At 44.6% G+C, this 26487-nt stretch overlaps 2 protein-coding genes across 2 annotated transcripts; both read left to right on the top strand.

Annotated features, from left to right (window-relative positions):
- Nucleotides 1-122: 122 nt before the first annotated feature.
- ILDR1 (immunoglobulin like domain containing receptor 1) lies at nucleotides 123-16333 on the top strand (the record flags this gene model as incomplete). Its single annotated transcript, XM_082042967.1, has 8 exons — nucleotides 123-177; nucleotides 3096-3266; nucleotides 5224-5373; nucleotides 6084-6203; nucleotides 6342-6488; nucleotides 12515-12646; nucleotides 14419-15236; nucleotides 16292-16333. The coding sequence occupies 8 exons, from the start codon at nucleotides 123-125 to the stop codon at nucleotides 16331-16333; spliced, it is 1635 nt and encodes a 544-aa protein (XP_081899093.1).
- Nucleotides 16334-23706: 7373 nt separating this feature from the next.
- Nucleotides 23707-25100, top strand: LOC309449113 (apovitellenin-1-like; the record flags this gene model as incomplete). The annotated part of the gene is made up of 3 exons (XM_082071029.1): nucleotides 23707-23767; nucleotides 24167-24326; nucleotides 24977-25100. The coding sequence occupies 3 exons, from the start codon at nucleotides 23707-23709 to the stop codon at nucleotides 25074-25076; spliced, it is 321 nt and encodes a 106-aa protein (XP_081927155.1). The 3' UTR covers nucleotides 25077-25100.
- Between the last annotated feature and the right edge of the window lie 1387 nt (nucleotides 25101-26487).

Here is a 26487-nt window from a genome sequence, read left to right as displayed (position 1 = left end):
GGGGCCGCAGAGGGAGGGGACTGCAGCCGGCCCTGGGACAGGTGCCACGGGAAGGGGAGGGCCTGTGGGCGCGGCGGGGTGGCCCGGCGCGACGTCCCAGGGCGGGCGGAGGAGGCAGCGCCATGACCCTGCACGGGAGCTGCCGGTGGGCTCTGCTGCTGGCCTGGCTGCCGGCCGGTGAGTGGGACGGCGGCGGGGTCCTGGGCCCGTCCCGGCCACCCGAGTGGCACAGGGGCCGGGGCCCGGGGGGTGCCCCCGTGTTTCGACCTAGGTTAAGGTGGTGCGGCGGTGGGGAGCGATGGCGGCGGCCCTGCGGCGAAGGGAAGGGGTGGCCTGGCCCGGGCGGGTGTTGTTCACCTCTTGGTGACCCTCCCCGCCGGGCGGAAGAGCGGGGCTTTCCCGGGCTTGCCGCGAAAGCCATGTGGAGAGGAGTTTCGGTCCCCCAAAGGTGCGGCCACCTGCTCTCCTAAAAGGAAGTGGCCGCCTGCTTCCTGCCAGTCTGCAGTATCGGTCGTGTGCGGCCAGCTTGGTTTGGACCTGAGCACAGGATGCGAACATGAAGGGGTTCTCCTTTGGCCTGGCACAAGAGCCCACCCCAGCCTTTGCTGCTAGCTCATCAGCCCCAGCCCCTTTGGGGATCTGGTGTAGCTGCAGTGTTTCCATACCTGCTAGATATATGGAGAACAGGAAATCGCCTCCATGTCCACAGGTGGCCTTCAGCAAGCAGAGTTCTTTCAGCCAACCTTTGCAGGTTGCCTGACAGCTTCTGATCTCCTATAGGAAATACAGTGATCATTTTGCTTCTTGGATGCATCAGCCTTTGCTGGTGATTTAGCTTTAAATATCAAAGTTTGTTTTTTCAGAATTGGTAAAAGAAGAAAAAAAAAATAGAGGTATGCTTGTTGATTGTATTGCTTGACAGCCACACTCCTGCATGATGTTCTAGCTAAAACTTGGCTTTGCTGGCTTTGAAGGTTAGTGTCTTCAATGCAAAGCCATAGGCCTGAAGTAGTGGTAACTTAGGAGATTGAGAGTGTCCAGATTTGTTCTTTCCAACCAGAGTAAGAAGGGCAGCAGCACACAGTGGAGTAATGCAGTAGAAGTTTAGGAACCAGCCTTAATTTTACAACTTTTCTGTTTTCTTGGAGGAGGTTAGTATGAAACATCAGATGTGCAGAGAAATATGACTGTTCTCCCATAGAAACAGTAGACTTCTAACATCTTTACAGAAGTAAAGAACTTATATTTCAACTTGGACTCTTTTGCAGAACAGAGGTAATGAGAAAGGATCCCTTTGATAAAGAGCTTTGGTTTCTGTAAGTGGAAAGCATGTAGTGATTTTGAGTATTTTACTCTCGCCTGAGAGATGCTGCTGTAGGAAACTCATGGAAAATTTGTTCTGTTTCCACGAGCCTCAAGAGATCAGAATTAATATGGGAATTAATTTGATCACCAATGAAATAAAGGTTTTGCCAGTCTTGAGAGTCTGGATTTTGGATTGGGTTTGTGTGATTTCCTGCAGTAAGATTCTGTGGATCAGGTATTTCACAATGAAAACTAAAAGAAGATGTATTACAATGTAGTTAAGTAAGAGCCATTCTAACTACCCGTTACCATCTTGACTTTACCTTACTTACAGTATTGTAAAAATTAGAGATCCTTGGTTTTGCTAGCAGGTTGCACAGCTGCTAGTATTTCTATGTTTCAGTGCATGTGTGTGTATTTTATTTTTCAGAAAAGCCTTGGACTCAGGGCGTTCCATGGTCCTCTGTGTTCGTGTGGTATTTTTAAGGCAAATGAATTTGCTTTGCCTGTACTTTGAGTTGGCTGACCAGGAGTCTGTTTCAAACAAGAAACTAAGCAAGCACTGTATTGACAATATCGTACTGCAGAATTACTTGTTGAGGCAGTGTTGCACCTCTGCAACATGTTTTCCACCTGGTGGAAACTGGGTGAGCTTATATTTGCCTGGAATGTACTGTGGAGGTGCAGCCTAAGGGGACGCTATAAGAATGATGCTTGCAGTTGTGATGCAAATGTTAATACATAGTGCCTTGTTCCCTTGTTCTCATCCTGAAACTGGAGCAGAGGGAAAATGTTTGAATATGCAATAAAGATCAAGTGCTGGTTCATGGTGACCCTTTCACTTGGTACCTTCGAGGCCTCCCCCTTCCCTTATTTTCTGTGGTCGTGTTCCCCAGTTAAGGAGCAACTAGCATAGCACTGCAGCCCCTGCCCTGTTCTCCTGGGTATATTCCAGATAGGGCATCTTAAACTCACTGTGTACTATTTGTATTGCCTTATCGAAGGCAACTGGTGATAACTTCGCTATTGTTAATGACAAGCACAACTTGCTATATTATCAAAGTTTAAATAAGATAGAGATGTCTCTGGAGTGTAGTTAAAATGAAACATAGCTTAGGAGAAACTTTGTAAAACCTTCCTCAGTGGATGCAGCTGCTTGGATAGAAAATGCTGTGGAGTTTGATACGGATGAGTTCTAAACCTACATAACAATAGCTTCACAAAAAAGAAAAGGGTAATTGATGTGTGCTGTTCTGAAGTGGCGATAAACAGATTAAGTTTAATTATGATGCTACAGCCCAAAAGTTGTATTGTCTTAATCCTGCTCTCCACTAGATAACTTTCTGATTACTGTCTTAGTGAAACCTTGATAAAATGGTGCTGCAGAACTTTTCTGGTTAGGATGACAAGCCAAGGCAATCCCATCCTGTGTGCTTATGGGCCCAATGAATTATGTCCCATGGGAAAATTTTCCCATGCAGAAGGAAAGCAGTGTGTGATGTGCTACATAATGGCTACTAATAGTTGCCTTGCAGAAAATAATTCAGTCCATAAAACGGTCCCGTGCAGCTTGTTCAAGCTGCCTTCTGTCAGGGAAATATGGGACCTGCATTTTAACCAGGATGTATAACTGCGTATGGTGCCACCAGAGGAGCTTGTGAGATCCATATGTGCAGGTCCTGGATGAGGCCAAGGGAGCTGTACTTTGGATGCTGGTCTGGTGTAGAGTGGAAGTTGTGACATGAGGTCTGTTCCTGCTGGCTGACTGCCTTCTGTGTTCCCGTTTGCAGGTTGCCTCTCCCTCCTGGTGACAGTGCAGGATGCTGAGCGTTATACCACCTTATTTGCCACTGTTGTCCTCAAGTGTGACTATAGCACCTCAGCACAACTGCAGGATGTGGTGGTGACCTGGCGCTTCAAATCCTTCTGCAAGGACCCCATCTTTGACTACTACTCATACTGTAAGTGTCAGGCTTCTCCTCCAAGGAATCCTTCTTCAAATAGAAAGAAAGGGGAAGGTAGACTTAGTGAGGAATACAGGCTTTTGACCTCTTTCTGTTCACAGACCAGGCTGGGTGGTGGTATTTCCCTGCACTCTGAGGAAAAAGAAGTCGTGTCTGTGATTTCTTTTGGAATGTCAAGGCATTATGATATGATTTTGTAGAAATCACAGCCAGTGCAGCTCATTTGTCCTCCTTGTCATCAGCCTGAGTTGATGAGGCAGAGAAGCTCAACCATGTCCGAAACATGTCAGTCTTGACAGCCCCATTGTTTGAAATCAAGGGCCATCCAACAAATGGACTTCATGATTCCATGGGGGACTCCATGGTTGGAGCTAGGTACCTGTGACCAGGTGTTGCTGAGTTTGGGAAGTAGAAGAAACACGTGCATCTTGGAGGGCAGAATGACTTCTTAGTAATAACATTTAGTACTGGTGGCAGAACTTCCTGTGCAGATATTCTGGTGTGTGCAGCCTTAATTCGGGAGGGTTTAAGATGGTGTGCAAACTGTGTCCTGGGGTGCATCAAACACAATATAAACAGCTGGTCAAAAGAGGTGATGATCTTGCTATATTAAGCATTGATGTGCCTCACCTCGAGTACTGTGTGCAGTTCTGTGCCCCACAATTTAAGACAGATCAAAGGTCTTTGAATGCCTCCAGAGGAGGGCAACAAAGCTGGTGACAGGGCTAGAAGGAACGTCCTGTGACGAGTGACTGAAGACTTTGGGTTTGTCTAGTTTAGAGCAAAGGAGGCAGAGAGGCGACCTCATAGTTCTCTACAGCTTCCTGAGGATTCACGTTGGAGAGGAGATGCTGAGCTCTTCTCCCTGGGATCCAGCAATAGTACATGTGGGAATCATTCAAAGCTACACCAGGCAAGGTTTAGACTGGACATTAGGAAGCATTTATTTACTGATAGGGTGATCAAACACTGGAACAGCCTTCCTAGATAGGTGGTCTTTTTTTACGTCTCAGTGCCCAAACTCTCCTTTATGCAGTCTGGATGGGTTAAGTAGGCACATTACCAAGTAATCTACACTATAGTCCACAAGCAGGTGGGTCACTGGCTCTGTTAATCCCAGTATAATGTGAGTGCTTTGAGCCCAGGCTCAAGCTAATAGCCCCCAATAAGGACAGAAAGCATAAGGTCATGGTGTTTGCTTAGTTGGATCTGCTGTTCTTGATCCATTGTAGATACAGCAATGGAGGAGCCTTTGACAAGCTTTGTCCTCTCCTCTCTTCATTGCAAGCCCTTTACAGACAATGCTGACTGTATCAGTTGTCTCCCCAAATCTCAGCTCCTGAATACCTGGAAAATAGTTTATATTGTGAGTCCATCATAAATGTATTGGACAGAAATTGCCTCTAGCCTTCCATTAATTCTCATGGGCCTCATTACTCATAATCCTTAGCTGGAATCAGACGATGGATTCTTTTCTGTCTTTATGAGATACACAACATCTAATGGGATATAGGAGAGAAAGGGAGACAATCCCTACGGCAGTTCATGTATGTCTAGAGATTTTTTTTGGTAAATAAACACACTTTTGTTTTCATTCCAATACTCCTGGGAGTTCGATGGCTTTTTTTCCTTGCAGTTTATCTTTGTACTAGGATCTGCTCTCCAGCCTACCACCCGTTAGCTTCTTTCTACTGTTGTTCTTTCAGTTCCGAGTACAGGACGCATCTCCTGTGCAACTCCTGCATTCTCAAAATCTCTGCCATTCTTGTGGCTCTACCTCTGTTTGCTTTTGAGTACTCCAAAGTAACTCGTCCTTGCTGGTTTGAAGCCATGCTTTGTATTACCAAACCAAATGCTCACATCTATTCAAGAGTTTCTCTGCTGCTCACAAGGGGATAGAAATTGGTCCTTTGAAATAACTTTTGGCATCTTATTTTATGATGTGTGTTTGTAGCATACCAGGCTGGTTTAGCTCTTGGCCAGGACCCATCTGATGACTGCAATGACAGCCAGCGAGAGGTGCGCATTGTCATCCAGAAGTATGGGCAGAAGGACCCTGTGCTGGGTGTTGACTACCAGCAACGAAAGATCACCATCCAGAACCGTAAGTGACTTTGCCTCCCAGGCAGGGAGTGAACTCAGTAGCCATCTGATATCTGAGCCTGCCAAGTGAAGGGAAGCATAAACATGGCTAGTGTCATCTGTAGCTTACATATTCTTTGACATGGCAATGAAATAAGAGTTGTGAAGGGCCCTATCCCCAGCTGCCTTGAGGGTGTGGGAGGCATTACAAGCTAAGGCTGAGCTGAGGATGCCTGAGCATTTTGCTTAAGAGTGCAAAAGTAAGCTGGGGAGCCCAGAGGCTAGGAAACAGTTCTTTCTTCTAAGAAGTGCTCTGTGGTTCTCTGGGTGCATTATATGTGCTCCCTGCTGTCCCTCAAGCAGTAGCTGCTGCTACTTTCAACCAGAAGAGTTATTGGGATGGCTGGCCTAACAGGGACGGTGATCTGTGTTCCAAAACGAGTAGGGCTGGCAGCAATGGGTATCCGTTAACATCCAGCACCCAGCAGCATGCTGGTTATTTCACTTCACACAGAACTAGTCACACTTCTAAGTAGCGTTGCTCCAGCAATACAAAATCAAGGGCACTGGCAGCTGAAGCTATTTACAATTCTCAGTGGACTCAAATTGGATTGTTTGAAAGTGATGGCCATGCTTGGGAAGAGAGGAGATGTAGTACTATGTGTTACCTCTAGGCAGAGTTTGTCTGTCAGTCCCAAAGAGCCCACTGACCTCTTAATCCCTCTCCCACAGGTGCAGACCTTGTCATCAGTGAGGTCATGTGGTGGGACCATGGTGTGTACTACTGCACTGTGGAAGCACCAGGAGATACCTCAGGTGATGCAGACAAAGAAGTTAAGCTGATTGTTCTCCGTAAGTCCTGGGTGGCAGATAAGTCCTCCTGTTCTCTTCTTCCCAACCCCAAGATGTCTCCAGCAGTGGAGAGGTGCTCAGTACCTTACTATGCCCAGATACCTCAGGATCCTCTTTGTCTCTCTGTTTTTCCTATAGACTGGCTCACAGTACTTCTTATTGTTCTCGGCGGCCTCCTCCTCCTTCTGCTGATTGGAGTATGCTGGTGCCAGTGCTGCCCTCAGTATTGCTGCTGCCACATCCCATGTGTCTGCTGTCCAACCCGGTGCTGCTGTAATGAGGAAGGTGAGATTCAAGCAAATGTGTATCTATTAATGGCTTCTGTCAAGACAAAAGCTTGACTGGAAGCTTAGTGAACTCCACTTTCTCCCTCCAGTTCAGCGTCCATGTAGACTGAGACATTCCTTTGGCCAATGTGACCTTCGTGACCAGCTTATTTGAGTTTAGAGGAGGGTGGCTAGGTTACATGGAGCCCATCTTGCTCCACTGTTTTTTGCTTTCAGAAGTTTCTTCTCACACCTTGCTACAAACTTCTCTCATCTTATCCAGGGCGTGATCAGTTCCCTTATGTGAGTATCTCAGAACTTCTCTGTCTTGTTGTTCATATGCCTGTGCATGTGAGGAAGGCTAGCAAATGCCTTGGAACTACTCTCTAATCTGGCCTAAGCTTTAAATGTGTTGCTCTGAGAGGTAATAATGTAAAAATTAGAATTTTCTATCTTCATATTCTTTTCACAGCTGCTCCTTCTACTAGAAGAAGGTTTTATTTGGTTTTCTTTGGGGAAGAAAGTGAGGAGAAAGAAAAGAGAAAGATGGTCTGTTTTGGTGGTCAACCCAGCAAATGCGTTCTGAGGTTTAAAGGGTGAAGAGAAACTTTGTGTGTAGTTTTTAGCAGTAGTAAAGATTCTGCAGCCAGACCTTGTTCTCTTAATAAGGCCAGCATTTGATTTTGGCTACTAAGGTTATATAACCTCTGCGTTCCTGTAACTGAAACTCAGTAGTGACACAATATGGAATACCCCCCCCTGCAATTTACACAATCTGAAAGGAACAAAACGCAACAGTTACATTTATTATCACTAAGATCATCAGATTCTTCCCCAGATGCTACAAGAAGGGGATTTGTGAACAAGGAGCTGTGTTTCTTGTTTCCTTTTACTTGCCAAATAGCTGTTTGGTAGACCTTGGGTGTTCATAAACTGAGAGCTTTAGAGTCATGGAATCATATAATGATTTGAGTTGGAAGGGACCTTTAAAGATCATCTGGTCCAAACCCCTGCAACAAGCAGGGACATCTTCAATTAGATCGGGTTACTCAGAGACCCATCCAGTTCGAACTTCAATGTCTCCAAGGATGGGGCATCTGCCACCTCTCTGGGTAACCTGTGCCAGTGTTTCACCACCCTCATTGTAAAAAATTTCTTCCTCATGTCCAGCCTGAATCTCCCCTCCTTTAGTTTACAACCATTATGCCTTGTCCTATCGCAACAGGCCCTGCTAGAAAGTCTGTCCCCATTTTTCTTATAGGCTCTTTGAAATACTGAAAGGCCATAATAAGGCCTCCTCAGAGCTCTCTCCAACCCCAACTTACAACCCCAACTCTTGCAGCCAGTCCTCAGAGGAGAGGTGTTCCAGCCCTCTGATCATTTTCGTGGCCTTCTCTGGCCCCTCTCCAACAGGTCCATGCTCCTTGTGATGCAGCCCAGGATCTATTTGGATTTCTGGGCTGCAAGTACACATTGCCGGCTCATGTTCAGTTGTTTGTCTACTAGTATCCTCAAGTCCTTCTCCACAGGGCTGCTCTCAATCCTTTCATTCCCCAGCCTGTATTGATACCGGGGGTTGCCTCGACCCAGGTGCAGGACCTTGCACTTGGCCTTGTTGAACCTGAGGTTCACATGCACCAAGTTCTTGAGCTTGTCCAGGTCCCTCTGGATGGCATCCAGTCCCTCAGGCATGTCAACCACACCATTTAGTTTGGTGTTTTCTGCAGCCTTGCTGAGTGTTCACTCAGTCACGCTGTGTCATTGATGAAGATGTTAAACAGTACTGGTCCCAATACGGACCCCTTCGGGACGCCACTTGTCAGCAGTCTCTATCTGGACGTTGACCTGTTGACCCTCTGGATATGGCCATCCAACCAATTCCTCATCCACTGAATAGTCCACCCATCAAATCCATATCTCTCCTATTTAGAAAGAAGGATGTTGTGAAGTACCATATCAGACGCTTTACAGAAGTCCAGATAGATGACATCTGTGTAGCTCTTCCCTTGTCCACTGATGTAGTCACTCCATCATAGAAGGCCACTAGGCTGATCAGGCAGAACTTACCCTTGGTGTAGCCATGCTGGCTGTCTGTCACCTCCCTGTCCTCCGTGTGCCTTAGCACAGCTTCTAGTAGGATCTGTTCCATGATCTTCCCAGGCACAGACATGAGCCTGACAGAATGCTAGTTCCCCGGGTCCTCCTTTCTACTCTTTAAAAATGTGCACAGTGTTTCCCTTTTTCCAGTCACCATGGACTTCACCTGACTGCCAGGACTTCACAGATATCATGGAGAGTGGCTTGTCAACAACATCAATTGCCTCAGGACTCTGGGTTGCATCTCCTCAGGTCCCATATACTTACATATATTCAGGTTCCTCAGGTTGTCATGAACCTGATCTTCTCTTGCAGTGGGAGGGACTTTGCTCCCTCAGTTCCTGCCTTGCCATCTATCCACTCAAGAGGTGTGGGAAGTGAGCTTGCTGGTGAAGACTGAGGCAAAAATGTTGTTGAGTACCTCAGCCTTCTCCTCGTCTGTTGTTACCAGTTTGCCAGTCTTACTCATCATAGATTTAAGCTTAGTTTACTTAGCCCTTGCAGAGACCAAACAGAGCATCCCTCGCATTTGCTAAAAGCAAAACAAAACAAAGCACTTTCTGGAGGTTTTACAGGCTGTCAAGTAAAATGTGTGGTGTTGAGGAGCCTATGGAAACTTGGCAGAAAAATTAGTTTCCATGAAGCAAGGGAGAGGGGATAGGGATGAAAGACTCACACTTCCACACTTCCTAATTCTCATCAAAAAAGGGATTCAGAATATGTGTGAGTTCTTGTTTTTTTGTTGTTTTCTGTGCTGTAGATGATGACAGCACACTCCAGACTGCTGCTGTTGTCTTTCTTGCCTCCTGTTGAGGATAGGTAGAAGGGATTCTTATGGTGTTCCCAAAACCTCTCCCTGCTCATAACAGAAGGTACAGATGAGTCCAGCCTCCTCAACTGGGTACTGGATTCTGTGGCTGTAATTTCTATCCCAGCTACCTGCCCTCTATCCACTTTGCAAGGCATCCTTGTGCCTGCTCCCCTCTAATGCACCTTCTCTTCACTTCATTCTGCCTCTGATTTACTTTTTTGGACTGCAAGAAATGAACTGGAGGACTTAAAAACCACAAGAAGATAGATCCAGGGGGCATCTGAAAAAGTAGTCCTAAGAAATAACAGTTCCACACAGCTGAAGAGAAGTCAGAAATCCTTAACCAAGTTTTAGCAGTTACAGAGAGAGCCGGGTATGAGCAATTTCTTCCCAATCATGGCCACTAGAGGGTAGCCTAGATCTGCTGAACGGGAATCGATGCCACTGAAGCAAGGTGATTCTGGATGTTTTAAGTCGGGTCATTAACTAACGTGGCTATGAACCTAGTAATAAAAGACGTGCATCGTTTGAGTAATTCAGAATTGGTGTACAGAAATATTACACGTGCCCCAGGAACAAGCCAATTACATTCCCCAAGGAAAGCTCTGCAAAAAGCCCACAAGGGTAAATAGACACGTGACCTCTTTCTGTTTCTATTAGTTCCTTTTCTACTGTGGACTTCTTCCACTAATGAATCAGTGCAAAATGGAATATTCCTGCACCTGGGTCTGACTACGTTGGAGTTTTGTTTTGTTTTGTTTTCCCCAAATAATTGGATAATTGGCCTAGCAGCTGTAAAGTCTGTCAAAGGTAAATAACCTTTCTCAGCAGGGAGTAAGTGGAGGTAACAACATGACACCCTGCTAAAGTTTTATAGCAGGTATGAATTTTGCAACTAGGGTGAATCTGACCTTCCTCAGATAAATATGCTCTCTTTAAAAAGAGATGTGTAACCTTACTGCCATTTTGCAGGTGGGGAACCAGACTACCGAGTTCAGTGTTGCATATATATATTGTTTTCAAACTGGAAGGCAAATTCCCTGGGGAAGGAAGAGAGAATGAGCATATTGAAGGAAGTCCAAGGGTAATTCTGTGTTTGTTCAGCTGTAGGGGGAGACCACAGAATTACAGGGACAGGATGACTTTGGTCCTAGCGACTGCCTTCATACCCTAAGAAGGGGAACCCTAAGCAGATATACCCACAGCTGCTGGGACTTTCGCTCCTCAGGCAAAGACTGTGGTCAAAACCCAGGGACATGCAGTCAGCAGGTTCTAGGACATTCTCAGGGTGATAACTGGAGGAATGGGAAAGGAACAGATAAGCCCTTTCCCTTCTTTTTATCCTTTCTTCTTTCTCTCTTTCTCCAAGTTTAAAACCTGAACTGAAGGAAAATTCCTTGGGGAAAAAAATAATGAAGCAAGTTTGACATAGTATGTTCGAAATCTGCTACCTCAAGCCACACAGCTTTGAAGAAAAAACAGACTATTAGGATTAAAAACCCTGAAGTTTCCAGCTTTGTAGTTCACTCTGGTTGGAGCCAGGCTGGGGAGTGGGAAGAAGTTTGGAGTGGGAAGAAGTTTGGAGTGGAGAACAAAGTGGAGCTGTATGAACTGTAGGGAAAGAGAAGGATGTGTTGAGAGGCATGGTCAGTCCCTGTTTTGCTGCAAGTGGTGCTCTGTCTTAAATTCAGTAGAACAGCTAAAGGAGGACATGTTTAATAACTGCAGTGCTACCTGAAATTGAGAGCTCAGTCCCACAGAGCATGCAGGGTAAATGCTGCCTGCTGCAGGCCAACCCAGGAGACAGAATTAATTTGAGCTTAGCTGCAGCCTGGTTTCTTGAAGAATCAAGGCTTATGCAGTCAACCTGTCTGTCTGTCCCCTATCTCTTTCCCTCCAATAGCTTTTAATTTCATCAGCCAACTTCAACCAGATTTATCAGAGGGGTAAAAGTCTCAAAGGCAATTAGGTTCCTATGTCTCCTGAACTGTATATTCAGGAATGTTCTGTTCATGCCTGACCAGAGCAGAGGCTGCAGTAAAAGCCTGCCACTTCTGAAACTCCAGAGAAAGCCATATAAGAGAAATTTTGCCAAGGCCCCACTGCAGAAAAGCTTCATCCAGTAATGACAGACAGACCATGCAGTGTCAGGCTTTGTGAGGTCTGAGGCTTGCAGAATTTTCTTGCTTGTAATCTTGAGTTTTGATTGTCTGTGGTGGAAAAAGTAAGTTTCTGTGAGATGCTTTTAGGTATTCCCAAAAAAGAAGCTGCAATGAGTGATGATTCTGAAGATGGGGATGATGAGGTTGTCTGTGTAGAGGAGGTGAGACGCAAGTGCTGAAAAAAAGTGAAATGGAATTGGAGCCTGTCCCCACAAGTAGGGATCTGAAGTTAGCAGTGGTAGAAAAGCAGTGAGGAAGAGAAATTTCCACTGAGTTTGCTCTTTTGGCACAATGGACATTGATGTTGAGAACAGAAAGTTTTGTTTGGTCACCAGTTTGACCATGATGTCCTCAGGGATTTAATTTTAGTAGTCATGCTGAGGTAAATTACAGAGACAACAAAAGTGGAGAAGCTGGACAATGCATCTCTGAGTGCCCTATTTGTAGAAAAGATAGGAAATGATGGAGTATGGTGTGGAAAACATGATCTGGGCAGAGCCTACATGAAAGTGGCAAAAAAGTCTTGCTTAGCTGTAAATCAAAGCCTAAAGGGGAAAGGACTAATGATGAGATGAAAGAGTTCAAAGAGAGATAAAACAGTGTGGGATGTCTTGCTGTATGAAACCTTATTTCCCACCTTTTTGCAACTGTATTGATAATGACAGGGCAGTTATAAGTCTTGGATTTTATTACATGCTGTGTACTTAATCACAGTGCCATTTGTTCCCAGCTGCTGGAACTATACCCTGAACGTCAGGCAGTAACCCTTTTCTTCTGTTTTAGGTATCTTTCTGAAGCTGTACAACTTGTATTTGAATTTCCCGTGCTCTGTTTACCTTTGTCATAGGGTGGAGAGAGCTTTTTATTATGTGAATTTCCTATATCTGATCACAGTCTATCAAGCAAAATGGTATATGGTCTGCAAGCTGTGCTCTCTGGATAGCTGCTGTAAGCTTCCTTCTTCTACTTTTACAGCACTGAAACGGTATCGGTTCATGAAGCAGGCTCAGGCATTTGCACCTTGGATGTCACCCAACATGCTCTACGGAGGTGGTGACAGGAACTCGCAACTTTCCTCTTACCAGCTGAACCCTCTACTGCAACGAGGTGAGACCATGCCCCTCATTTCAGAGGGAAATCAGGATGAGAAACAGGTAACTTCTCAGGGAGGTTCAGCAGTGAGGCTTTAGCCTCTCTACTGTGAAAGAGAGAAGAATATTCCTAGCCTGACTGCATGTCCTAGCATGACAACTCTGGTATGTCTGCAGCATCCTATGGACTTGCCTGGGTGGATAAATCCAGCCTATCTGTCTTAAGTGTCTTGCTAGGTGCGGTGCTGGGTGAAGTAGTTTAACACTAACTGAGGTATATCTGTGCTACGCCCCAGCAACTGCAGGGTAAATATACCTGGCTTATCTCACTTCATGTGGTGGAGGAGGGTACTGTCTCTTTGTTCTGCTGTGCTGGTCACGGTCAACTCCTTATAGCTAGAACTGACGTGACAAGTGAGGTGCACTTTGTTTGAGCGCTTACCAAATGTCTAGTCTTCAAATGATTAAGGGCAAATTGCCTTCTGTACAGTAGATCTAGCCTGCGTGTAGCATGAAGGACTCTTAAATGAACCAGGAAGAATTTTCCAGTTGTTCTGCCCCAAAATTGCTTTTATTAATGGTATTTATATGTAACTTTAATGAAGGAGGAAAGATGGAGTCTCTGAAGTCCTAGAGAAAGAAATAAGTAATAAAATAACTTGTTACCAGTAATATTATTTAAACACCCAAGGAAAACAGGGGAATTCAACATAATGACTTCTCAGATAAATATAACATATTTTTCTTCTGAAATTAGCTTTTCATCATTATACAGCAGTCACAGATATACTCTGAGTCTGATAAGTCTTAACTGTTGTTTGAAAAAATAGTCTGCAAACATCTTAAATGTTAGATTAAAGATGTTTGAGTGTTTCCTTTTTTAGCCTGCTAGTTAATTCTACAGTTACCATGTTTCCTAGCCGGGGCACCAGTTCTCTTTAGGAAGATCTGGTGACTGAGCCACCATGATTTAATACAGAATACACTGAGGCTCCTCAAGGAAATCTATGTGCATGCTGGCAGAAAGTGGGCAAGTAAGTTCCTTAGACAGTTTCTTAGCCTGTGTATTCACAGTCATTGAATCTCCTGTGCTTGTTTCACTGAAATTTGTTTCAAGTCAGCTTTTTAGGGATGCTGGATAGAAGGGACCTCTAAGGTCATGTAGTCCTACCTCTTGCTCAAAGCAGGACTGTCACCAGCCTCAGTCATATTAGCTGTGGTTTTGTCCAGCCAAGTCTTGGTCACCTGCAAGGATGGAGATTCCATGACTTCTTCAGGTAACTGTTCCAGAGCTGGAGCAGTCTCCTAGTGAAGAAACTTCTCCATTTGCTACTTATATCTGTACATACATGTGTGTGTATATGTGCATATGTAAAGTTCTTTTTCTTTTGCAGTATTGCTTCATATTTCTTCCAAATATAAGAGGAAACACTATGAACTCTCTCTTATTTTTTTTAAATAAAATTTGGTACCAATGCTGTAGGAAAGAAATGTTCCTCTCTCTAAATCCATCAACTATATTTCCAGGTGTGCTGGATGACTTTCTTATCTCCATGCTGCCCAAAACACAGATCATGCTGCCTCTTACTAGTTACTACTCTTTGCACTATACCTCCTGTGGTCTGGATGTGCTCGTTGTGGTGCTTGAGATTTGTGCAGCTCTTGCAGTGAGGAGGAGCAGAAGGAGAGAGGCTCAGAAGGGACTCGGCCAGGATCATAAGTGCAGAAGGGCCCTATCTTTGTTGTTTCCCCTTAACTTGCTGCGTTCTCCTGTGCTTTTATCCTTAGATGTGTCTCTGCAGAACAGTCTTCCACTGGTGCAGCCACAAGTTCAGCTTGCCCCTAACAAGGGTGTTTTGGACTATCTGGAGTCTGAAATCCAAAACCTTAACCTCCGGCCACCCTCCCACCAGCGGCAGGCTGTGCAGCCCAGCTTGCTGTCCTCCCTGGGCTCCGACATCATGCCACCTCCTCTTGCTGATCATGTTTCCTCTATCCACGGGAGCAGCAACTCCTCACGGCCACAGAGAGCTGCCCGCACCCCCAGACCTGGGGACTCTGGAGCAGAGGACAGGAGGGAAAACCGGAGGTGGCCTGTGCCTTCCAGTGGGGATTCTCATTCCAGCTACAGTCAGGAGCCCTGGGACAGGCAGCGAGAGGACCATCCTCAGAGGCAGAGGACAGGTGGCTACAATGGCAGGCCCCAGCACTACAGACGGGATGTGTCTCCTCCACGCCAGGATGAGAGGGGCAAGAGCAGCAGCAGCAGCTCCAGTTTCTATCCAGAGGAGGCCAAGGAGCGCTCCAGCCACCATCATGGCTGGAGAGAGGACCCCGCAGGGAGGCGAGACTATCAGCACTACACCGGGAGGAGCAACAACTCAGGTCAGAGGCGGCACAGCTACTCTCCTCCTTCTCGACGGGGGTCATGGAGCTCCTCAGAAGAGCAAGTCCGTGTCCCAGTGACAAACCGCAGGCGACGACACCGGTCTCGGGAATGGCCAGAAGATAAACCTCCCAGTTACCGCTCATTAGACATCATCCCAGCTCAGGACAAGAAGGACAAGAATGACAAGAAGAACAAGAAGCATGCAGGGCCACGCTCGGTGAGTCAGCTGCCTTTTTGTTTTCCCATCTAAGGGAAGAGGTGGGTTTTGAGAAGTGAGAGTGATTGTTACTTTCTGCAACCTATTGTCTTTTAAACAGAGGGCAAGGAGCACTGAGTGCCCTGCACAGCTTGGTTATGAAAAGGCTACTGAGTTCCCTGTCTTCAGACATGTGTTGCATGGTGCATAGTGTGTTCAGGGACAAAGTGGGCAGTCAAATAAAGTAGGTCCCCCATAACATCCCACGTCAGGTGACATGTTATATGCTCTCATTCCTGTCCCCACCAAGAGGCATTTGGGGCTACATGTAGGTGTTAGAATAGCTGTTCTCCTAGCATTGCATGGGGAGAGTGTACTTCTAGAGTAGGCAGCAGTACTGAGTATCCCTCTGCAACCCTCTCTGGTGTTAGTTTACTTCTGATTTCTTTTAACATGTGCATGATTCTCCTGTTGCTGATCTCCAACATTTAATTTTTCTAGTATCTTGGTAATATTTTAAAAATTGTTCATATGAGAAAGCACCCAGGTAAGATGCCTAAAGCTATATGAAATAGGCTTTAAGATCATGGGTGGGGAGAAGTGTGTGATCCTTCAGGCTAGGTGGAAGAGGATGACTCACTTGTTGAGACTCTTGAGAACTGAACATGGATTATTTGGGCAGTGAACAGCTATTGTTCACAGCTCATCTTGTCAGTTTACACTGGGATTAGACTACAGCTGGTGATTTAAGTGTAAAAACTTCACATCCAATTGCTAGTCTCCAAGTTAGACAGTGTATTTCCCTCTTTAATAATTAAGGTTTTTTTGAAAATAAAAAAAACCCTACATGTCCCTTATCACATATACGCAGAATTTTACCAGGTGGGAGTCTTCTTAAAGGGCTGCATTTTGGACATTACCATTTTCCCTTCTGAGTTTTGGAAGGAAGTGCAGTTCTAGTCCCAGCTGGGATATGTGTATGTATGAATGGTTTTGTTATGGTACTCAGAGCAGGTAGGAAGACATGATTTCCATTCGTCCTTCCTTGTTCCTGAACCTCTTATTTTCTCTTACAGGACAGAGGAAGTTCCTACAGTGGAAGAAGCATAGTCATTTAATGCCAGTACTGAAAGAACTAAGATTCCCCCTAGACTCCTCTTAGCTCTTCTACTATGTAGGTTGGGAGGGCTGCTTTTTATTGAACTGACAACCAGCAAAAAAAACAGATAAAGCAGCTTCCTCTTAGACTTGTAATACTGAAGAATCTTTGTCTACTGACCATGAAAGCAATACGTAACTCCTTTTTATTCTTGCCGTCCACTGAAGACATTCTGCTGGAAACAGCAGATATTTTTAGTAAATGGTGTATTCCCAATCTTTAAAGAGAGGTACCAGTTGTCTTTTTTAGGTGCCCTGGCACTGCAAGGAGCCCAGTCCATATAATGCTGATCCTTTGCATGCCAGTTACTGAAGAATGGCTGTGACGATCAGAGTTGTAAAGTCACAGGGCAGTAGAATAATTTAGGTTGGAAGAGACCTCTGGAAGTCATCTGATATGGTCCCATGGGTGTTTGGTGTAGGGGGGCACAACATCTTCTTTCTGAGGCCCTCTGTAGTACTTCACAAAGTATGATGTTTGCTGCTTCTGCCTGTCTGCCCAGCACAGTTGGGGCAGTTCCTTCCTTTTGTCCCACTAAGCCTCTCTCTCAAACGGAAGGATGACAGTGTTGGAAGGATGTTTGACTGCCTTAATAAGGGCTCACCAGCACGTCTGCAAATTGCCAGCTTATCTGCCCTATACTGACTGAAACAACCTGCCCTACTTTAAGCTTGGACCTTCGTGCCTTAAAAGATACTTGTTCTAGCCTTTAATCCAGACTTGAATTTATTTGTAACCTTTAAGGGCTAAATTTACCAAGGTTTGGCCATCCTTACAGACCGAGCAAGTTATGATTACTGTCCCTCACACCATGCACCAGAATTTATTTCAACTCTAGGAAGCATGATTTTGGTGGATATATCTTTCCTAAGCCATGTAGTCTTTTCCATGCATTTTATAGTCTCCCTTTCTCTCTGTGCCCTGTCACCATTTTTATTATTGTCCTTGATATTTACCCTGACATTTATACCAACTCTGCCTATGTGGTGCATCTGATCTGTCACCAGATTGCAAGGTTTTCTTATCTCTTACCTTGCAGCTAGAACGCAGAATTTCTGCACACTCTGAGACAAGTTGCAAAGGAGAAAAACGTGCCATTTCTCCTTGGTATGATTCATCCACTGTTTTCATTTAAGATGTGCTGGAAAAAGAGTTGTTGTCTGGATGCTGGCTGCTTGCACAGGAAACTGGCTTGCCAAAGTCACTTCTTGGATTCAAGAGACTCAACTGTTGGCAAGGAGCTTTTGGAGCATCTTGTGAATTATTTTGTTACCCAGAGGCACTAGAGATTGGCCAGTATCAATGACTGTATTGCCTGGCTTATTTCCCAACCAGTGCCACTTGGGATACTTGCTACTATTTGTTCTTTAATGTTCCAGTTACTGATATGCTTATGCTTTCTCTTGGAAGACTGACTTGCAGAGTTTTTCACTTTGCCCACTTCTTTTTTTCTTTTTTGTTTGGACAATAATGGGAAACATCACACTTGGAGCAAATATTCCCAGCTGGATGTCCAATGCAGTTGCTGGTCAACTAAAGGCTACTACAGAGAGTGCTCATTTTCCTACAGCTTCTTGGCTGACTGCTTATTTCTAACTCCTGTGTATGGACACGAAGAGGACCCACTATCTTCTCTGGTTGACTTTGTTTCAGAACCAGAGGCCTACTTTTTGAAGACAGAGGGGCTGTTCATCAGCAGTCGATGGCTAGCACAAAACAGAGCTAGAAGAGCTAAAAGACCAATTCCAAAGTTTGAATTCAAGAAAGGCAGGCTGTATTAAGTGTAATCCTTGTCTGCATTAGACCCAAACTGTGAATAATGTGAACTGACCCACGAGTTACACCTGGAATAGCGGGAATTAAGTGTGTTTGTAGAACTTGCAAAGCCAGTATCACTCTTGAATCTGGTTCTCAGTCACTAGATGTGAATAATTTTACTTTTAGTGACATGGTGAGGGATTTATGCATCCCCTCTTCTATTATGGGCTAGTATTTATTTTTCATTAAGATTACTTTATGGTGACTACAATTACAAAATAATATGGGCCTTCTTCCAAAACTAGCATCCTGTTTTGACTTCAGCATTGCCTTCTGGTGATTAGTGGCAGATACCCAGGGCTCTGCAGGTTCTCCCCTTGGAAGCTGAATTGGAATTTCCCTCTTTCCTTATGCTTCCAGTAGGTCCATACATCATGTAGGACAACTTCTTAATGTCATCTCAACACAGCCCAAATATCTGGGTTTCAGGAAAGGGCTACCCCTTCTCCATCAAGTGTAGAAGCTGTTGAGACATCACTTGGGATCCCAAGATGGTAGCATGGGTGAAAGTTGACGCTCCTTCATGTTCAGTGTCTGTAAACCAACATGGGTCCAGCAAGTTTTCCCAAGAGCAAGAACCCCCTCACACAGCAAGAAAACCCAGAGGACATTGTGTAACAGTAGCAGCTGTTGAAGCTTGCTGCTGTAGTATGAGCACACTAACTGCAGAGGTTGTGCTTTTTTGTCTAAATCCTGTGAAGGAGCCCTGCATTTTTATTTGTTTCTCTAGTCCCCATAATTGAGCTAGGGTGACTAATTGTAGATTGTGCGAATTTACACAGTTTGTGCTGTGTGAAGCCTGAAGAGTTTTATCTTCATCGTTCTTGAGCTCCTCTTCAGTCACTTTGTTCATATTTATGGAAACGTTAAAGAAAACTCTTCTGGAAAGACTGTGTCTCAGTCTTAATTCTGTAACTTCTTCAATTGTGACAGAAGTAGATTAGGTTATCCAGCAGGGAAGCAGAAATGGTACCAAGTCTACTGGTCCGTAGACCATTGCGGTTCATAAAACACCAGCCGGTGGGCTGTGAAATAATTACAAAGGAAATCTATATATGCGTGCTTTACAACTGCAAGCAGACAGAAAAGTGGGAAGGAAATAGGCTCTGCTTCGAATACTTATTTCTATTTTTAATTGGCTATAAATTAAAGCCGTTGTGACAGCACTGCACAAGACTATGTGGACTCTTTTTTCCAGTAATATTACAGGGTCTTTGACTTTTAAAAAGAGAGAGAGAATTGAGCAGCTCAAATAATGCACACTGAAAGAAATAACAGTAGGAAATAGCCTAGCCTCACTCTTTCTAGGCTGTAATTTATTCATGCTTAATTTTTCAGCCATTCCAAAGAGCTGATGTTTGTACGTCAGCCCATTTGTGATGAAAAAAGTTGAATATGTTTAACGTTTGTGAGTTATTGCCATTCTAGACTTTTGTTCTCCCTGTCATGCAGTTGAAGGAACACACCTTACCCCCAATAATGTATTTTTCTGTCTCAGTTTAAGTGCCTTGATAGCCACTGGAGTTACCCTAACTTACAATAATAATAATGTAATGAGTAAGTAACCATGCCACATGGGGCAGATAAGGATGCCCATGCTGCTGCTGTCAGTTGCTTGCCACCTCAGACCAGAGATTCATAAGAGAGATAAAAAAACATGTAGTTTTTCTTTGATTAAGGAAGGACTTGCAATATCTGGCTTTCTTGCTTATTTGCAGAGCGCCCTGCCATTCTGGAATGCGGTTACAGGAACGGAGGGCAAGGGCTGATTCTTGTGCAATCATTGATCTGGTCTTGGCAAGTGCCTGTTTGGCAGTAGAAAGTGCTGAAATGCCCTGTTGCTATCTCTGGGATTGTATTCATGATAGCATGAGCTAAAGTTAGGCTGACTTTGGTGCGGTGGGAAGTTACCTTGTGTGATAACAACCAAAATGCAAGGCTCTTCAGCAGCATGTATTACTATGTAGGCAGCTAAGTCCCCTCTGTGTTACTAGCTCCAGCAGCACATCAGTTTAAAATACTTAATATAGAGACTTCCATTTGTCGACCTCATGTAGGAGAGAAATGGCACTTGAGGTTATATTAAATTAACCCCCACAAGTAATGACCGTTCATTGCTCTTTCTGCTAAGTTTAATGCCTATAATGTGCCTTTTACTGGTCTTCTGAATATTATTCCAGCTGTAAAAGCAGATGGTAAATGTGTAGATGCTCTTCAATGACTGTCAAATGTATGATTAAAATATAAGAGAACTTTCAACCAGTTGCTCTTACGTGTTTTTCCTAGATCGTTAATTGCTTTTAAGTTTTTGCACCAGAAGTGGAACTGAAAATTCTCTGTTCCTACTTCTTGAAATGAACCTTTTTATACGTTAGTAAGAACGTATAGTTATTTTTTGGACAAAATTGCAAAACAGTTTGCTTGTATGAGGGATAGTTTGAATAATTAATTCACCAGGAGAGTAGAAAAATGTCTGGGAAACCATTGGCAGCCCTCTTTAATGATGTGAACCACTGCAGCTTTCCCTGACTTGGCTGCCATGTCCATAAAACAAGAACAGCTACTGTTTGGGTGTAAAGTATTTTGAGCTCTATGAGAAGAAGAGTCCTCTAGAAAATTTTGTTTGGTTGATAAATGAAGATACTGGTTGAGTTTTTCACACTTTCCACATATGACAATCACCTAATAAAGAAGTGGCTGACATAAGAATGGAAGTGTGTTGGGTCTTACACAGTAAACTTAATTTATGCCTCATGTCCTTCCCATTTCCCTTAGCTAACAGCCTTTGTGTCTCTTTCCCCCCGCTCAATGGTTGCATGTACCAAATGCAGATGGTTGGCCTGACCTAAATGCCCAGTGGGCACTTGGAACTTGAGTTGTGGGAAAACATGTCCTACAGCAGCAATGTGGTCACTTTTTGACTGGGACCAGGCCCTCAGGTAGCCTAGGGAGAAGTTACAATAGAATGGTTTGGGTTGGAAGGGACCTTTAAAGGTCATCTCATCTACCCTACCCTGCTTTGTCCAGGGATAACTTTCACTAGATTAGGTTGCTTAAAGTCCCATCCAACCTGACCTTGACCTCTTCCAATGATAGGGTGTACACAACTTCTTGGGGCAACCTGTTCCAGTGTCTCACCACTCTCATTGTAAAAAATTTCTTCCTTATGTCCAATCTAAATCACCCCTCTTTCAGTTTAAAGCTGTTTCTCTTCATCCTGTAACTACAGGCCTTGATAAAAAGTCTTTCTCTGTCTTTGTTTATAAGCCCCCTGTAAGTACTGAAAGGCTGCAATAAGGTCTCCCTGAAGCCTTCTCCAGGCTGAACAACCCCACCTCTCTCAGCCTTTCTCCACAGGAGAGGTGTTCCAGCCCTCTGATCATTTTCATGGCCCTCCTCTGGACCTGCTCTAAGAGGTCCATGTCTTTCTTGTGCTGGTGGCCCCAGAGCTGGATGTTTACCTGGGCAAGTTTTGACAGCTGACTCAGATGTACACTCATCTTGTCAGCCTGTGCAAAAAGGCTTGGACATGGGGAAAGAGGAGATACAAGAGGGGTGCACACTTACCCCTGTGCATTTGTTGGAAATGGAGGGTGAAATACAAATGGACATGATAGCCACAAATAAATTCCAGCTGTCAGAGCAGCGAGGTTACGGCACCGGCCTTCCCACAGGAACAGTGGGAACAAAATTCAGCCCAGCTCTTGCTATTGTTAATGTGGAATTTGGTCAGCTTATGAAAGGGGTCTCTATGACATGGTTGCCTGCAAAAATAGGGGACTCAGTGACCCAGGAGCTGCCTTCCACATCTCTTGGGCTCAGGTCGGGCTGACCCTCCGTTACCAAATCTCAATAACAGGTTCAGAGTCCTCTACAGCTTCTTGCCTGTCCCATTGAGGTGGATCTTCTTGCAAAAGAGCAAATGAGGAAACAAAGCAGGACCTTTGACCCCTTGCTATCACTATATTAGCTCTGCATAAATGCTGGTGTCTCAGATGAGCATCTACCTCAGCTTTGGCCGGAGAAAGAAAGGGAAAGCAGGGCAGGTAAGAGCTGAACTCTCTGTTTTGGATGGTATAGACTTTGTGACTGGTGTATCTAGGACATACAGAGGTGAGTGGAGGTGGTCTTCTATGCTGCCCCATTTCTTACTGCAAGCAAAAGTGTGAGCCCTTCTCATGCTCCATAACCAGGAATATTGCTGAAACGGAGGAGGAGGGTGGGAGTGCTTGAGGCGACCTAGATTGAAGCTGAGTGATGGAAGCTCTAGAAGTCACTCAGGAGGGTCAAGTCGGTAGTAGGGATTGCAGACTTTCAGTGCTGGAAGACATCTAACCTCTTCCTAGCTACCTTCACCACAGGAACTACAGGCTCTAAAGCAGGTAAGATCCTCTCTTTATGCCGTTGGGGAGCAAATGTATACCTTTTGTCTACAAAGGGACAAACTGGCTCTAGGATTAAAAATCAAGGAAGGGTGGTAAGGGAACAACTGCTGCTGGTCAGCAAATGTCTAGTGAAGATGGAGTGGTAGCTTTTGGAGGTAATCTGTACACAGAAGCAAATAAAAACAGATGGACATTCCCTTACTGTGCAATAAGAAGGAGCACTGGCTCGTAGCTACCTAGGACAGGATTTAGACAAGCAGATACATGTAATAGACATTGCAGCGTTTTTGCCATTACTATTCCTAGCATGGCAATGTTTTCTTCATGTTACTCTGAGTGATGCAGCCCTCTAATTCAGGCCATAAATCAAGTTTAACTCCTAAACATATTTTTAAGTGTAGTGTGTTTGAAAGGCTTATTTAGATGTAATGTTATCTTTTCAACATACCAAGTACCAACATCTCAAGAGTTCCTCTAATTCTGGCTTTTTAAATAGACAGAATAAAGGAGGTTAAGTTTACAATTATTCCCTTTTGAGAACTTGTTCTGCCTGGGCTACTATCTGCTTTACTGTCTGCTTTGTTAATCCCAGTGTAGAAAAGATGAGAACCTAGCTGGGTGTTTCCTCAACTACAGCAAGACAAAATACTCAGATCACTGAGATGATCATTGTATGTGATGCACTCACTAGCACAATGTTCTTTAGAGCAATTTACAACAAACAAACAAAACCACATTATGTATTTTTTGGTTGCAACTGTCTGTGGAGGAAACCCAACCTCTGCTAGTTTTAGTGATTTGCTCTTATGCTGAAAAAGGAATTTTAGCTCTCATACAAAAGAAGTAACTTTAATTGTCATATATTTCCTGGATATCTAAAAGCTATTATTCATCATGGATATTTGTGAATGTATACATAAAAGTACACTTTCATTTTTATACTATTTTTTTCCTTCTTCAGAGGAAAAGCACCATGATTTTCCTGTTATTTTCTTCATGTATTGGTTAGGTTTGTTGCAAAAATCTGGTGTTTAACTGATATGTTTTATTTCTCTGAAAACAAATGAAATATTATATGCTGACTCCAGCAGGTCTCTTGGTGTAGGGAGCGGAACCCATACTGCAAACCATGCTGCAATCCAGGGCACTGCTGATAGCTCTGATTCTGCTCTTTAGCACCACTGTCCCCGGTAAGTAAGTCTGAAAAGTTTTTCTGTCTGCCTGAAACAAGGCTCAGCTCTACAGGTCCTTACTTGCCTTAAAGAAGTCTGAACCATCCATAAAGTAGGACTGAAGCCAAATAACACAGTTCATGACTATGAATACGTGGTGCTTGGCAGCATGAAACAAGTCAGCAGGGGCCCAGCATGAAAATTTGCAGTACCTGCTGAAAATACTCTGCCATGTAAGGCCTATGGCCTAGATGCCCCAAAATGAGTGATGAGGTGCTGCTGGATGCTGCTAGGGTGAATTCGGAGGGAGGCTTTGAATTGCGGAATTTCAACTGTCTTCCCACTATGCCTGCGGGAAGGTGTCAGAGACACAAGTGACTGGAAAAGCCTCATGGTTTTTTGCCTCCTCTTTCTCAGAAGTGCACTCAAGGGCCATCTCTGAAAAAGAGCGTCGTGACTGGATGGTCGTTCCCGACGCGATCGCAGCTTACATCCATGAAGCTGTGAACAAGGTGTCCCCTAGAGTTGCTCAGTTCTTGGTGGATATTGTCCAGATTCAACCATTTGTTGTGACCAGGTATGGAAAACTCTTCTGCACTAGTGCTGCAATAGCTATAGGTGGAAAAGGAAAGGGAGGAGTGGGAGAAAGAACAGATTAATAAAGTATCCATATGGGAGACCCAATGGGAAATGAATTGGCAACCAAAGTCTGATGTGACTGCGACGGGAGTGGGGTTCTGGCAGGTGGGACAGTGGGATATGGTTTCATATGAAAGTGCAACCTCTTTCCAGGGGTGCACACTGAACAAGACAATGCTCGTGGGGGCAGCAGTCACTACTCTTTATACACAGGTGGTGAGGGAGGGGCCACTGGCTACTTGGGGATCAGCTGTTCTGGAAAGGGCTGGGCAGGTGCTGTGGTGCTGTCTGTGAGGGGCTGAGTGGCGAAGGTGCCAGGAAACACTGCTGTCATTCAACACAAAACACAGAATTTGCTCCAGCTCTAAATACAGATTCCTCAAAAAATGGGAAAGGGTTTCCTCCCAAAAGGAAGAGCTTTATGACCCAAGAGAAACAGGTTCATGGCAATCCCTGTCTGCTGAGGAAAGCGTCTCCAGGACTGCTGAGGAAGTTTGCACTCTCAGTGACAGGCAGTGTGATAACTACAGCAGACAGAGATTGCCCTCATGTATTGTGTATCTTAACACACACACTCATCTCCTGCAGGAACTTCCTCATCAAAGAAACAACTAAACTCAGTATACTGGCTGAACAGGTGATAGAAAAACTAAAGAACCTGTGGCATACAAAATTCCTATGCTACTAGCCAGATGAAGACAAGTCACTGTTTCCTGGTGGGAGCTGGTAGCACCTCACGATGTCCTTTTTCCCCCTGCCCCTACTATGGACCAAGATCAGTCAATAAGACAGAATCGATGCTCCTCTTAATGTCACTAGAGGAAACCCAGCTTCAAAGACCAAAGGATGGAAAGAATTCGCTGAAGTCTCCCCCAAAAAGAAACATCTGCTGGGCATGGGGAAGACAATGAGATTGTCAAGCTCTTCTGTAGCCAAATCCTGAAAATTAATTCCTCCTGAATGGCTTGGCCATTGCCCCTCTAATAAAAGAAATGTTCGTTGTTACACTTCCTTAAGTTTCCTATTTGTGTTAACTGTTATAAAATTACATCCTCCTTGGCATCCATTCTGCCCAGAATGCAGCTGTGATTCACAAGTTGTTGCAGGCAATGCTAACAAATCCTGACCATTCAGGCACATTTAACTAAGCTCATGTTCTTCTCAGGTGGGTGGGGGGCACTATCTGAGCATCTGTTGGGGTAGCCACAACATGGCAACTGTAACCTCACATCAGGAAAGGCCACAAAATGTTGAGGTCCTACTGACTGTGCTCCTTGGTTAGGTAAGAAGCAGGTAGGTGCACCTGTACCAAATGTTTGAAGATTTCAGATCATTTTGGAAACCAAGTGCTAGTAAACTGAACTGTCCATCAATCTGAGCAGGACTTTGAAAGTATGTTTCATCAGCCAATGAGTGAGGCTACTGAAAGGCTGTTTAGTAGGAGGAAAAATTTCTCACTGTCTTCAAGATGGAGAGTGATCAGTTTATGAGAGGGGTACCTATGCCCAGGACTGTCCTTGTGAGCTGTGTAACTGCCTCATCTCAGATGCCCACACTGGATAAAGATATTCATCTACCTCCATGCAATCAGAAACAATTAGGCAATTTGTCTGAAATCACACTGGGAGGCTGCAGCAGAGCCTAAAACAAAACCCTGCTAGCCTGAAATCTAGGAGTCACACGTGCATGGGCAGAGCTACTGCTTAAGAGGGAGAGCATTGCTACAACTGGAAAAAAAGAGATTTGCCTAATAACTGCAAAGCAATGCTACTGTCTTTTAAGGCACACCTCTGTTTACTTTCCCCTCACTGGAGTCTTAAACTTAAAACTCTGCTTCAGCATTACATTTTAACTATCTGTCAGGGCTTGAGAACAGCAATAATGGCCCCTACCTGGGACCCTCATCCACGCACCCTGCCTTTGGACTCAGGAGCCATATCTAAACTCAAGCTCTGGGCACTCAGACCTGTGTCTGGTCCCTGCTGTTCTGGCTTACTGGTGGTTCTGACTTTCTTGCATGGGTGCTGGACCTGTGTTGTAGGCAACCTTGTCCCATCCCTGTTTGTGCTTCCTGGGTGGACCTTGGAGCTATGCCATAG

Source organism: Streptopelia decaocto (assembly GCF_964273445.1).
Source record: "Streptopelia decaocto genome assembly, chromosome: 1".
NCBI lineage: Eukaryota > Metazoa > Chordata > Aves > Columbiformes > Columbidae > Streptopelia > Streptopelia decaocto.
This window is presented reverse-complemented; position numbering and strand designations above follow the sequence as displayed.